Source organism: Equus quagga, chromosome 6, assembly GCF_021613505.1.
Source record: "Equus quagga isolate Etosha38 chromosome 6, UCLA_HA_Equagga_1.0, whole genome shotgun sequence".
Taxonomy (NCBI): Eukaryota; Metazoa; Chordata; class Mammalia; order Perissodactyla; family Equidae; genus Equus; species Equus quagga.
Genome location: NC_060272.1, coordinates 99,718,404 through 99,733,578, shown reverse-complemented (window position 1 = coordinate 99,733,578; position 15,175 = coordinate 99,718,404). Strand labels below are relative to the sequence as shown.

Below are 15,175 nucleotides of genomic sequence, written 5' to 3'. Positions count from 1 at the left end.
GGATCCAGGCTCTTTTCTCGTTGCTGGAGTTAATTCGATGCCTCAGTCATGGTATTAGCTTTCTCCTGGATTTGTGTCCTGATAGAGAGCTAGTCCATCCTTCTCTGTGGCTAGCAGGCTCTAAACATCCTCTACTGGTAGCCAGATTTATTTTCTTTAATGTGCAGAGTGTCTTAAAATTTGACAAGATTGACATAAAAATCCAGATTTCATTCTCTTGACCTTTGGGACTAAGTGACATCATTGGGCTCTCATTTGGTTTTTTTCAACAACTGGCTGTAGCTGAGTGGAGGCTGCTAAGATAGGGCATATTCTTCCCTATTATTTTAAGTCCCAATTGCTTTACTCCTGCAGACATTTGAGTTCCCAACCCAAACCCTGTTCTAGTTGAGAAGGCACTCATTTCACACGTGAGGAAACTGATGTTGAGAAAGTAAAGCGACTTTCTCAAGGTCACATAGCTCATAATATGCAAGAAGCAAGTAAGAACCCCAGTCTGAAGGTTTTCCTCTGCACTTTAAAAAGCTTCTGCTGTGTGTGGGTGCTGAGGGTATAGGGGGTATCTCTGTGCCTTCCTCTTGATTTTGCTATGAACCTAAAACTGCTCTGAAAAAATTGTCTTAACAATAAAAAAAAAAGAAGAAAAAAAAAAGCTCCTACTAAAGACAGACCCCACTCAGGTCAACTGGTAGTTTTTCCAAGTGCTCAGACGGGTCAGGCAATATCACTTCCATTTTCTTTCTTGAAATCTTCCCTCTGCCTCGAATCCCCTTGTTTCCCTCTGCTCAGAATTCTCTTCGCACTCCTGTCATCTGGGCATTCCCTTTGCCTCCCCCCTGTGTTTAATTCCTATTTTCTGGATCTAGGAATTCCTTTGCTTTGCATCACTGTCTCATTTTGTTAAAACACATCTTCTGGGAGCTTCAAAAGAAGGGAAAAGTTTTCAAGTCTTTGTATATCTCATTATATCTCTTTTCCGCCTTCACACTTGACTGATAATTTACCAGGGTATAAAATTCTACATTAAAAATAGCTTTTCTCCAGAATTTTGAAGGCGTTGTTCTTCTGCTTTCAGCATTACTGGTGATAAATCCAGTGCCATTGTGATTCCTGTCATTCGTCTGTGATGGCTTTTCTTTTTCTGGAAGCTTTTAGTATCTTCTCTTCACTTGTAGGCTTACTATTTCACAATTGGGTGCTTTACTTTGGCTTCTGTTTTTCGTTCACTCTGCTGAGCACTCCGTGAGGATTTTCAGTTTGGAGAATAGTATTCTTTTTCAGACAACTTCAGACCCTCCATGTCCTTTTCTTTAAAAAATTTTTTAGAACTCTTATTCTAACTGTTGGACCTCCTAGATTGAGCATAATTTTCTTGTCTTTTCACTCCTGACTTCCATGTTTTTCCCTGAGAAATTCTCTTCTAATTTACCCTACAACCCTTCTGTTGACTTCCAAATTTTATTTTTAATGATTTTACTTTCAAAGAGCTCCTATTCTCTGGTTTTCATAGCATTCTGTTCTTGTTTTTTGGCTACAATATCTTCTTTTATTTCTTTGAGAATATTAATCACAGTTTTTTTCAATCCAGCTTCCTTCTGACCCTATAGATTGCCTGTTTCCTCCAAGATTTTTTTCCATATTCTTTCTTCATTCCCTTCTCCTCTTTTTTACAGTAGCTTTCCTCTAGTGTCTGCTGAAGCTCAAATGTGCATTCGTATTTAAGTGTGATGCTCCAAGATGCTGGCTAGAAGATCTGGGTGGGGGTAGCACTTGTCGACTTCATTATAGGATGGGCACTGAAGGAGTGAACAGCCTTTTCAGTTGTGGGCCCCAAATGTCATTGTGAGGACATCTTTCTTCTGGAGCCATTCATCTTCTCTAGGAAAGAGTCCTTCAGTCCTGCCAGGAGTGGTGGGAGTAGTACTTGTGGCATTTGGGGGAAGATGACCGAGGGTCCCAGAGGTCAGCCAGATATCCGCTTGAACCTCTTCTTCTCAGCCTGTGCCTCACTTTGTCTTTTGGGGTTGTTCTCTCTAAATACTACCCAGTTTCTACAAAGAGTAAATCCCTTCCACAAGGCACAGGTTAGGGGTGGTTGGCTGATTTCAACAGGGAGGAGCAGGGTCCCGCCAGGGTTTAATCATCTGTCTACAGACTTTCAGCCACTTCCCTGTAACAACCATGTGCTTCTCTCTCTCTCTTTCCAAGTGGCCTCCATGTTCTCATCTATGTTTTTTTCTACCAGGAAGGTGTTGAAATGTTTTCTCTGGTCAAGGCTCCTCTCTTCTTATGCGTTAATAAATTTTATAGCCCTTTATTGCTGTTTTGGTGGAAATTTGCTGAGGAAAGGAGCCAGATACATGTGACCAATCCACCAGGTTGAACTAGAGGATTGGCTGAGTATTGCATCCTGTAGTAGATAGAAAAATCTCGTTTATTCACTCCTAGATGCAATAAAGTTTGCTATCCTTAAACAATCCTAAAAGATAAGGAACTAATTAGTACCACTTTTTATGAATTCTGCAACACAGACTGTCTGATTCTAGGAAGTCAAAAGTACCAGCATCTCCCCCAGCTAACACTTTTGAAATATAAATACTTTTGACATTTACCTTAACTGTATTTCATATCAAGATGGCATACCTTTAAATAAAAGCATTTTAAAATTAAAAACTAGGATTCTATTTTCATCTGTCTAGGCCATGTGACTTTTCTGGGCACACGCGATTCATGGTTTTGTGATTTATTTTTAGAGGAGAACACTAAAGAATGGAACAACCACCGCCTGTTACTTTGCAACAATTCACACTGACTCATCTCTGCTCCTTGCAGAAATTACAGGTGAGGAGATGAAAGTGTGGTTTACGGGCACATCAAGCAGACAGCCAGACCAGGCCTGACAATGACTTATACCTGTGAGCACTCCTGACTTTTCATTGCTAGAATTTGTGCATTGCATTGCTTGCAAGTAATTAGGTATTTGTGTATCACTGTGGCCCTTGAATTTTTTTTCTGTTGTCTAAGTAATTTGATTATTTATTTTTGGTTTTTGGTTGCAGAATGATGTGTATGGGTCTGAACTTTGTGTATTAATTTAGGGCTTTTGGGAACAGGTTTACTAATTCCAACAGTTTATAATAATCAGCAGATATGTCTGGGTGTTGGCTAGACTCAGGGCACTGTGTCAGATGCTGGGAACACAATGAAACAGAAAATAGTCTCTGCCCTTCAGGAGCCAGACTAATGCCTTTGCGGATTAACTGATTAAGAAGTACACACGTTGATTAATAGCTTTAGTGACAGCTATGGTGCTCTTACTAGATGCCTGGTGTTGTGCAAAGAACCCTACATGGATTATCTTGGCTCAGCTGCAAACAGCCTTCTGAGGTAGTTTGTAATGTCCCCTTGTTACAGGCGGCTAAACTGATGCTCAGAGAGGTTATGTAACATGCCCAGGTCACAGCTCGTAAGCACACCTGAGACTGGATTTCGATTGCTGATTCCAAACTCGTACCCAGCACGGTGCCTACCACATAGCAGGTGCTCAGTAAATACTGTTCACTGATGTGCTGACACTGCTGCTGGCTGGCCAAGGTAGTTTATGCCAAAGGCCTGAGGGTGACACTGAAAGTAAAGACGGCCACTTTTGGAGGAGGAAGAGTGAACTCAGAATTAGATCCTCAGGGAAGACTTCATTGAAAGGACCTTTAAATTGGGCTTTGAAGGAAAGATAAAATGGGGAGAGAGGAAAATGCCTTTCAGATGGGGAGAAATGGCATGGACAAAGGTGTGGGGGCAGGAACATCCAGAGTGGACACAGGAAGCAGGGAACAGAGCAGCTGAACTAGAGGAGAGGATTCATTGCTCGGTGGGGCAGGAGAGGAGGCTGGGGAGATGGGATGGTTCAGACAGTGGAGAGATTGGAATATGCATCAAAGACTCAAAAAGGCTTTTGAGCCAGATGAGGAATGTGATGAAGGTGGTGTTTTAAGAAAGAGTAATCTAATGGCCAGGTATTAAGGTGAATTACAGGGGAGAGACAGAGGCAGAAAGACTTTTGAAAGTCTCTTATGACAGAGGTAGTGACCTTGGAAAAAAGAAAATTAACATTGCCCCATGTAGTTCAGCTTCCCAGCTGAAGCAGAATACCTCTAATGAGGACTAGGTTCTTTAGTGCTGTGAGCTGCTAGTAGGACTAAGTAAATTTCCCCACAGATAATAATATTGACATTGCTACAGTTAAGAATAGCAGCAGTATCTTTTCTAAGCCGGATGTGCCAGACACTTTATATACATTATTGGCTATATTCCTCATAACCCTGCACACAGCACAGGACACTGGGCACATAGGGTTTAGACCTTAGACAAATAATATCCCCTATCCTGGGAGTAATCAGAGGAATAAGACGTCAATGGAAGAACCTTTACTACTTACAGAATGGAGTGGGGTTTTGTTGTTATTGTTCTTAAATGGTGTGATGATCTTTTACATTCTCATGTTTTCATAATGATTTTAATTTAAAAATGTTTTTAAAAGGCTCAGGAAAGGTACCGTTTGGGAAAGAAACATGTCTTTAGACTCTTTTTGTGTGTGCCTCACAGATAAATTTGGGCAGCGGGCATTTGTGGGCAAAGTCTGCATGGATTTGAATGACGCGGTTCCAGAATACAAGGAAACCACTGAGGAATCAATCAAGGAGACAGAGAGGTGTGTTCATCTTGCTTTGTCCTGTGGGTGGTCCCTCTGCTTCACTGATGGTGTCAGAGATGGAGAGAGGAGCCCTCTCTGAACCAGGAGGGGTGTGCACATATGTCACTGTGTGGGTTTGCCCAACTTTATGAAATTAGTCTGGTCCTAAAAAAAATCATTGCATGTCAATGCTATTTTTGTATATGAAATTATATTTTAAAGCCTCTGGGAACTTGCCATAGGAGTCCCAGGGTGAATCCCTTTGTAAAATGAAGGCTTCTTTTTTAAAGTAAATGATTTACCTGCTCCCTCTCCTTTTTTATAGATTGGGCCTCTCCTGTAGATTGGATTTGCTTGAAGTGTGTATGGCCTGCTCATTAAATTATTTTGGGTTGTGGGTCATCCTATTGCCTGAGACCATGAGTTTTTGTTGTGTTCTTTTTATATTACGTTGGGATATTCCACTGATGCTATTAGTACTTTTTCTACATTTCTTTAATGACTTTTCCATGGTGCCTTTAGGATTTGACCAGGAATTGTGTTGTGTGACACTCAACATCCAAGAGATATAGAAGAAAATTCTTTAGATTTAAATGTTCCTCAAGACCAATGGTATCCCAATGCAAGTTTTAGAAGTCTGACTTTTCGCCATTCCCCAGGTCTCCTTCACCTTAAGTATGTCCCCTGAAAAGGGCAGCTTAGGAGCTGCTGCATGCTCACAGAGAGAAGGAAGCACCACCTTCCTCTTAGCATAGGCCATATGCTCAACTTTTCTATGAATCCGTGTTTGTGGTCATACTAAACCTTAATTCACATTTTATTCTGAAACAAAGGAATACCAGAAGGCAGGAAGCTATAGCTAGTCAGTGTTTCCAGCCAGGGCAGAAATAGTCATTTCATAGGCCCTACAGATACCACCGTCCCTGCAGGTATCATTGGTAAGATCACCACCCCTGTCACTACCCATTTAAAAACCACTTCTGGCCTTTTCCTTCTGTCTTCCTCCAACATCCATGCCCAGTAGGACTCTGCCTTTGAAATAACTGATGATATTGTATAAACAAGTAGCTTCCACTTTATGGAAATTAGGAGTAGAGAGCCTCATGGCTTCTAAATGCCTCCAGGTGCATAGGACTCCAGGACTCTAATATCCATGGAGCTCTAATATCATATATTGCAATATTCCCTCAAACAGAGTGTAAGCTAGTAGGAGGGCTTGAGTGCTGCAGAATGCTCGTGAACAGCCCAGCTGATGTTAGATGATAAGATTGCATTGCTCTGTGATTTTGCACTCCATCTCTCTGGCTGCAAATGAAAAAGAAGAGTAATTACTACTTGTTAATCTTTAATTAGTGGTGGTGAAACATGTGCAGCATTGGAAATGCTTGCATGGAAATTAGGACACGTACGGATCCTGTTTGCACCCTTTTTCAAAATTTATTTGAAAATGCCTAGATTTTCTAACCTCCCATTCATTTCTTTATTTCAGATTTGTGTCAGAAATGCTCCAGAGGAAAGTAAGTGAACTCGTTCCCAGCTTGTTTTTGGATTGCGTTTGTGTTGATTGTAGAGTTCATTATTAAGCTGTTTGGCAGGGATTTGTCTGTGTTTGTTTAGCTTATCCCATGCATGCAGAAGTATTTTCCTAGAACCTTAAATTGTCTTCACAGTGGACCCATCAACTCAGCTCAGTGAGGTCAGACATTTTTTGCTTTCTCAGTGGGTTTTCCCTCCCTCTCCTCTGGAAGCTTCTAATTTCACAAGACTGGTCTCTGGGGAGGGATTCATGGATGTGGATAGATTGGTGGCACCTGGAAGTTATGGCATAATTTGTTGCTACATCAGCCTTGGCTCTGGCCTCTTGTGCCTCTTGATCAAACACAGGTGATGTCCACCCTGATGCCCCAGCCCAGGCTGCTTTGGTCCATATATGTGTGGCATGTCACATGGCCTGTATGCACTCAGCTAGGCCCCCCATTTGCAGCATTCTTGCATCGTGAGTCAATGGAGGCAGTGCTGTTTCCTGCCAGCACTCCCAGCAGGCTGGTTTGTGGCTCCATTTTGCAATGTCTTAGATTGGCAAGGCAGACCTGTCCCTTAATATCTTTCGAGGTCTCACTGGAAACCATAGGAAACCTCAGAATTTCCTTCAATCAGATCTTGGGAGACCTGGGTGGACCTTTGTGGATCGTTATCCTCACCACCCCTCTATGAGTCCTCTCCTGCTCGGCCTCTCACCTCAGGTGACATCCGAGCGAATCCTGCAACAAAATAGGCCTGAGGGAGGCCATGGCCAGCAGCCCTCCCCAAGATGTCGAAGGGGAATAGGCCACCACCTCACGTTTAGTCTCCCCAGTGCTCTCCTTTAAAACTTCTCCATCTGCCTCCTAATTGTCCTCATAAAGACCACCTAGTCTGGGCCTCGGCTGAGCCTCCATGTGGATGTGGAGCAGGGGGAGTCTTTCATTTGGGATGGGATCTTTTTCCATTGAACTGGGTGCTACAGAATATACTCTCCTTTGTCCTCAGCTGTGTGCAGTTTCCATGAAACCCGGCACTTCCACCCACTCTTAGAATGGGACACTGTCCGCAAAAGGACATAAAATCATCTTGTTGTATGATATGCATTTGGGGGCATGCTACACATTCATGACATCCACAGTTTCCTTACCAGCTGTTTTGGATTATTTCCAGTATTCTAGAGTGAAGCCCATAGTGACACCACGTTTTTCCCTTTCCTGCTCTGAGACTCTGATGGGTGAACTCGGAAACATTGCGAAGACCCATGATTTACACATTCAGGTGGGCATTATTTTCCTCTTTGTGCCTCTGTCCAGATCTGCAAGACTTCTCAGTAGCCTCAATTCCAGCAGTAATCTCCAGTTTTCTACTGAGATCTCCTAGGGATACAGCATCATGCAACAGGAAGGGGCCTTACAGACACCACCTAAATCCAATCCTTTAATTTTTCAGTAGGAAATCTCAAGTTCTTTTACCCTCAGTCTTCTCTGATCTGGCTTTGAGAGACGAGGACATCATAAGTAACCAAGCGAGAGCGATGACAAACTGGTTCCCTAGTCTCTGTAGGGTACATTTAATGCATTTCTTTCCTACTTCTCTTTTATTTGATACTTTCTCAGTGTCCTAGTCCTTCATTTTTTTGGAGGAACCACTTATAATTTGAAAAGCAAGAAGAGCCTAATTTCTACCTTACAAAAATGCATTTGAAAGCCCTTTTGTTCTGAGTTTCTTAATTTAAAATGAGGAACAAAAAAGTTTACCTTACTTTGTCATTAAGTGGTTGCAATTTAGGAATAAAACACTTTTTAAAGCTTCCAGCTGGGTTAAAATCGGGAGCTGGGAGCTCCTCTTTGCCTATCCAAGCACGTACTGCACTAAAATTTTCCCTCTTGGGAATTGACTGTCTTATAACAAAGGACAAGTCACGAGAAAGGCAACACATGATTCTTTACCTTTTTGTAGGGTGGCATGTGTTTTGTTTGTGTGTTTGTTTTTTAAAGATTTATCTTCTTAGGGCTCATTCACTATTCCCAACGCCCCTCTCCCTTTTTTTTTTGGGTCTATGGAAGTTTTGATTCAATCCCACACAAGTGTAGGGGAGGAAGAAGTTTTCCTTGGCCCTCTTGGGATCTCTGAGTGGGTTTGAAAATTAAACTGACAAAGATAGATTAACAAGAGAAAAGTGTACAAATGTATTAAATGTAAGTCTTACATGTCACGGGAGCCTTCATGAAGAAATGAAGACCCAACGGAATGGTTAAATCTGAGTATTTTTATGCTCCACTTGATGGCGAGTGCACAGTGGTGGCGGAATATGATAGGTTGAGGAGTAGGAGGGAAGTGTAGTAAGAGGGGAAACTTAGCAAGGCCTGTTTGTTAGGATTCTTCTCAGTGTCCCTTTGGGTTCAGAAATAAGGATGCTCCTTTCCTCTGGATGTAGGGAAGGCACACCTCACATGAGGGTCTTATGACCTGCTTCAGGGGAGAAGGGAGGGGGAATTTCAGAGTGACCTTCCTGTTTCTGCCATTTTCTCAAACTCCATCAGCTTAAAATATTCAATATGCCAAGGTGCCATATTTTGGGGTAGCATGTCCCGAACCCCATCAACATGCAACAAAATCAAGTATATCCTTGCTTAGGTATATGTACGTGCATATGTGCATTTACTCAAATTTATCAAAATGAAATGAAGCATCTGGTTGTCCTTTCTTCTCCTCTGATGCCCATACATTTCTTCAGTGGTCTGGATTTCCTCAAGGCCAGAGATAGAGTTCACACTCTAGATGGAACACTCTAGTTTTAGAACATTGCTGTGTTTCCTTTTACTTATTTGGCTATGCATACTCTTCCTCATAGAGACAGGGAAATGGCATTGCCATTCTTAGAAGTGGTAACTTGCTCATGAGTTATTTTCCATAATATATGCTCATCACTAGTTGATCCGAAATTATTTTTGTTTTAGGCTGGGGGTTGGGGTGGTTGCACTTAAGTATCGTGTCTTACAAATACTTTATGCCCTCCAAGGTTTTGTGGTACCCTGGAGAAACAGCAGCATGGGGGCCAGCTCTCACTTGTTTTATTTACTCTTGGATTCTAATGGGCTCTTTCTTGGTGACTGCAGGATTGTCTAGCTCAGTTATTTTCCAACTGTTTTCTGCAGAGAAACTCATTCTGGAAGCCGACAAAGGGGATAGAATGGGGACAGGGTCCCAGAGTCCCAACCCTGCTTCATCCTGAGAAGCAGCTTACTTATGACTATTACATATTGGATTTCTATGAATTTTTACATGAATAACATATCCAAAGCTAAAAGAATTTGGAAAATCACTCATCTAGCCCAGCTCCTTTATTTGAGAGATGAAAAATGGAGACCCAAAGAAAAGAACCAGCTCACCCAAAGACACACCTAGGGTCAGAACCTAGGCTAAATTTCAGCTCTCTTTATTCAAATTCCAGTTTTCTTATGAGTGAATCATGCTTTGTGTCCTTTTGATAGCCACTGAACTCTTTTCTTAAACTGTCAACACCAGAAGAAGCAGGTAACAACCAATAGCTAGGCTCTTGACTCTCTTCAAGGAGCGCTTTTCCTTTTTATTTGTTCTTGCTATAAATTGGAATTTGAAAAGACTTTGTTGAAAGAATATTACATGGGTTAGGGTTAGAAGATTATATGTTCAGTTTCCTTGTCATGTACATGCTATATTTTATATACAAGATATATAATTGTTTTAAATAAAACACATGTATAATCTTTGTTGTCTTTCTATGTGGTCCCTTACAAGCAAGTAGAAACCATCCATATCGTTTTGGCTTAGGAAGTATAATTTCTAATGGTATTTTAAGTTAAAAAATTGAAAATATTCTTTCTTTTCTTGTAGAGCCATATAAGTGAAAATCCTGATGAAGTTAAAGCAGTGAAAAACTTATACCCCAGTTATAAAAACTACACTGATGTGTATGATAAAAACAATCTTCTGACAAGTAAGGTAAATTGCATATCATGACATAGTCTGTGTAAAGTAGGGCATATTTATCTAAATTTTAAAATGTCAGTGGTAATCTTCAGTCTTCCGTAATATGCATGCATTTCCCAAACTAGAGTAAAGCTCAGCGTGTGCATATGTGTATGTGTATATAGTTAAAAACCAGCCTGAAGTTTCATCTTAGTAAATAAGTCTGAAGACTTCATTGAGGGTAAGAATGTCATTTAGTCCATGGACATTTTGTCAGTATCTGTTAGAATGTAAATGTGCATTCCTTTGAATTAGCAGATGCATTTCTAAGGACCCATTCTGCAAGGAATATGAATAGGGATGTTAATTACATATGGAAGTTAAAAAATGGCTATCAGTGGAGGATTGTTTAGATTATAAGACATACCTAATTAGAATTTTACCCAACATTCACAAAGAATGAGGTATAAGGGCTTACAAGGAAGAATGTACAGTATTGTTTGATGTATGTGTATATATGTGTGGGTGCATGCTCACTTAGAAAAAATTTTCCGGAAGACATACATTGAATGTTAAAAGTGATTCTTCCTGAGGGAGAAAGCAGAATGATGTTTTACTTTTTATTTTTAAACATCTGAGTTTGCTTTTTTTAAAAAAATGAGTATATATTGTTTCCATAATTAAATGATTTTAAGTTAATTAAAATAATGTGAGCAAAGAGGGACCTCATTCCAATATAACTCTTGTCCTTGGCCTTCAATGAAATGTACAAACTGCATTGAAAGTTTAACTACTGTAGCAAATAAATTCTTAGGGACTATATAAATGGAGATGGGACTATGACTAATTTGAAAGGTTAATACTCTGCAAAAATCTTGTAAATGCTACACCGTAATTTTCATCCTCCTTTACATATATTTCCATACGATTAATAAATTAACTTTCAATTTGCATGCTAATTTTATTTGCACAGAGCTTGGGAAAATTTTATTTTAATAATAATTCTGTGGTCACTGAACCATGCCTCCTAAAGGGGAAAGCTATTTAGCTACAGGTTTTGCACTGAGCGAAGAAAGAATTTTGAAAGAGTAAAGTCTTATTCAGGAAAACCCACAAATGTTAAGACTAAAAATGAAGAGAAATTTTTATGTTCGCAGTGCCTGCCTTCTTGGACCAATTTTGCCTTCTGAATTAAGGATTATAAGATATTACATTTCCTAATTTTTATGAAAATGTGAATATAGGTGATAAAATAAATAAAGTTGAATTGGTTATATGTGTCAAGATCATTGGTGTCTATATTTAACCAGGAGCAGAAATAAAGAACAGCTCTTTGCAGATCACTCCCATAGCTTCTAGGTACTGAGGAAGGAAAGTTTACTTCTGGAAAATTCTGATTAGAATTGGAACAAGCACAGCTCCACCAGTTGCTCACCACGTAGACTTACAAAAGAGAGTAACTTGGTTATTTTCTAAAGTGGAGATGAAGGAATCATAGTATCTTCAAACTGGATGGATACCCTGTGCAATAGACCACCTGGACCAACCCTCATTATTTCATAGATTCAAAAAACAGAATGTAAGATCCAGAATTTTGCAAGTCTTTTGTGATCTAATGTTTTTTCAGGCTTCTTTTCAGGTGTAATTTGTACGCAGTGATTTTATACATACAGGTAATCATAAATGTTCTTGTGAAGATGCTAATAGACAAGTCACAGCTTTTATCTGTACCTATAAGTAAGGACGAACTGCAGCATTTTTAAGGGGTAAACTCCACATAGGACACTCTTACACTCTTCTTTCCAGACAGTGATGGCGCATGGCTGCTACCTTTCTGCAGAAGAACTGGACGTATTCAGAGAACGAGGAGCATCCATTGCACATTGTCCCAATTCTAACTTATCGTAAGTAGGCAATAACTGATTGGTAGATTATGAACATTTGGGTTGCAAATTAGCAGCCAAATACCTTTGCTTTCTCAGCCATTCCTCCAGTATCTCTCTTCTATAGTTATGCTTGATTGGGACAGGAACTAGATAGACTAACGCTTACTTGTGCTGTAGTGGGGAGAAAGAAAGCACTGAAAAGAGGACATTTTTTGCAGAGTATGCATATTAAAGGGCACCACAACTCTTAAAATTTCTGAGTTTGTGCAAAATAGGACAATAGGAAATATAACGGAAAGAGTTCAAAACCAATAGCATTCAGAATTTACAGCTAACGGCTGAAAGGGTGCATGTGCCAACCAGCAGTTCCAGGGAGAGGGGCCCGACTTCCCATTACTTTGTGTTGTGCAAACTACTAGAAATGGTGCAGAAGCCAACACCCGTAGTATATGTCATACTGCTGGATCTGACAGTGTGCCAGTTCACATAGGAGGGACCTTGTCCTATTGTAATTCTCCAGAATGCAAAAGCTTTCTTTGTAACTAGTTCTCAACATTTTGAGAGGTTATAGATCCATAAGTGAACCAGATGAAAGTTATGGTCTGTATCTTCAGAAAAAAGCCCATAAATAGAAAAATATTGCATCTAATTCAAGAGAATTCATAGTTAACAAGATGTTGATCCATGGATGCTAGGTTAAGAATCCATGCTCCAGAATTAGATACAGAAAGGATCTCTCATTTCTGGGGCCAGTTGATCCAGAACAGAGCTCCTCCTCCTTAGAGGCAAGTTGGGGTGGACTATTCATATATTGACTAATGTGTTTGGTCAGCGTTAGAGCTGATGTGATGGGAAACACAATTTCCAGTGATATCGCCATCATTATTGTTGGTGTCCTTCTCTTACTGGAACCACCTGGGTCTCCTTGTTCTGACTCTCTCCTGTCTCTACAGGATCCTCAGTGGCTTTCTCAATGTGTTGCAAGTCCTGGAACATGACGTGAAAATAGGGCTGGGTACAGGTTAGTAGTCTGCCATTTAGAGCCGTGGCAAAGTGGTTGATTAAGTGCATAACTTGCTAATATGACTAATTTTCAGTAACAGTTCTCTGTTAAAAAAGACAGTTTTATTATCTGGTAGTAATAGCTTGAGCTAATAAGATAGTGAAGTTAGAGCAGCAAGAAGATGTATGCAAAGGGAGAAGTTTTGGTGACACTAATCTCTCGAAAGCCATTATCCATACTGTTGAGAGAGTAGGCTATAAAGGATAAGTCCTTCTCAAGGGTTTTAGAGATTCTTTTTAAAAAGTCCTTGATTTTTTTCCCCTTTTGTTTTGTCCTTCTGGCTAGGTTTTAATGGTTTAGATTTGTACATTTCCAGTTTTCAATAACTGTGTCATCACAAATACCGTCTCAAAGAAAATTACTTGACCTTGCCTAGTGAGCACAGGTTTAATCTGTGCCAGCACTGAGAACTCTGAGATAAGTTAAGAACTTCCTTTGCTTTTAAGCAGTGTTTAACAAAATGAGATTCCAATCCCCGCGGGCAGTCTAGTGTTTGCTAGGTGAAGGACATTCTAGGTGGCTGATAAATTAGTGATGTCTCCTTTTTTTCACAGTACGTGTTAATTGTTTGTCCTGTGTGTGTGTAGTGCTGCTCACTCTGAAAGTGTGCGCCAGGCCCAAATGTCTAGGCATATCCACTGTGCACTTTCCTTTATTGCTGTGTGTGAATGAACTAAAAATTTTTACAAAACGGGTACAGGACAGCAGGGTGCATTTGTCTTCCTGTTTAAGATTATCAAGATGTTTGCATATTGACAATGATGGTTTTCATCATTTTCTGCGATAACTTGTCTCAGTTAACTTTATACCAAGCTATATTGGTAAGACATACAGTAATACAAAATGATTTATTTATAAAGAGGTGTGCTAGATTAGGCTTTCCCCAATTTTACATGAATCAAAGGAATTACGTTTTTTTTAAATTCTAGTTTAGGCCTTGAATCATTGAGATCGTGTAATGCTTGGGGATAGTCACAGGTATTAAGGCAGGAAACCAGTTATCATACTTCACAGAAGAGCTTTAATGGATAAGGAAAAAAGGGCCAAGAGTTTTTGTTACACGCTGTAGTTAATTAATGAAAAATTTAGCAGACATGCAAAAATCAGATAGGTATTACCTTCAAATTTTCTAGAATTTTGGTCTCCATGATTTAAATTTATCACATGACTTTCAGTTCTTGACTTCCGGTTATATAGTGATGGCCTAAAACATTTAGGGAAAGCTCTGTCACATATTAGCTGTAAGACCTTGAGAAAATTACATTAATTTTCTAAGGCTTCATTTCCTAATTTTTATAACAATAACAATAATAATTATAACAATGTCTATCTTACAAGCTTGTTTTGAGGCTTAAATGAAAAGAATGCATGCGAAGTGGTTAGCATATACCTGGCACATTGCACTAGTTAATAAAGATTGGCTTAAAAAGGAAAGAGCAACATTGGTGTATTGACCAAATGTTTGATTAAATATGATGCATTCGCTTACTAATTTGGAGAATACTATTTATTGCATTTTACATAGTCTCTCTTGCAGTTGTTACCCTATGCTCCACTATTTCTTAAACCTGACTTTCATATGTCAACTTGCCCTTCCCCTGTAGACTTTAGGAGATTGTTTAACCTCATGCTATGGACAGAAAGGAGGTCCAAGAGCAGTTCGTTCACCCTGTCTCTAACAAGTGGAGGCAGATCCTTACTTAGGTATTAGAAAGGAGAAACTTACATGAAGCTTAATGAAAATATTGCAAAACAAGAGAAAGCAGTATCAAAAAGAATAGGAGGATGAGCATATCTCTGAAAATGATCTACTTCAGGATCCAGAAGAAAATTTCAGAAAATTGCCATCATCTTTGGAGTACAAGAAGACATGGCACTATGAAAAGACCACAAGTTGTGATGGAAAAGGAAGTGTTAAAAATGAAAGAAGAAAACTGGAAAAACAAATAGAATAAGAAGCCTGTAAATGCTCATACACTGCTGGAGGGAGGGTCAGTGGTACAGACACTCTGGAGAACTGTTGGGCGATTTCTTATAAAGTTAAACATATAGCTATATATG

General features: G+C 39.8%; 1 protein-coding gene across 2 annotated transcripts in view; it reads left to right on the top strand.

The window, feature by feature from the left end:
- The window catches only part of GDA (guanine deaminase), an 83,264-nt gene that overhangs the window by 54,848 nt on the left and 13,241 nt on the right, over window positions 1-15,175 (top strand). For both annotated transcript variants that reach the window (XM_046664814.1, XM_046664815.1), the window contains exons 4-10: window positions 2,754-2,841; window positions 4,603-4,708; window positions 6,180-6,207; window positions 7,385-7,492; window positions 10,091-10,198; window positions 11,972-12,069; window positions 13,005-13,072. In XM_046664814.1, coding sequence (XP_046520770.1) covers window positions 2,754-2,841; window positions 4,603-4,708; window positions 6,180-6,207; window positions 7,385-7,492; window positions 10,091-10,198; window positions 11,972-12,069; window positions 13,005-13,072 — 604 coding nt within the window. The remainder of the gene's footprint in view (window positions 1-2,753; window positions 2,842-4,602; window positions 4,709-6,179; window positions 6,208-7,384; window positions 7,493-10,090; window positions 10,199-11,971; window positions 12,070-13,004; window positions 13,073-15,175) is intronic.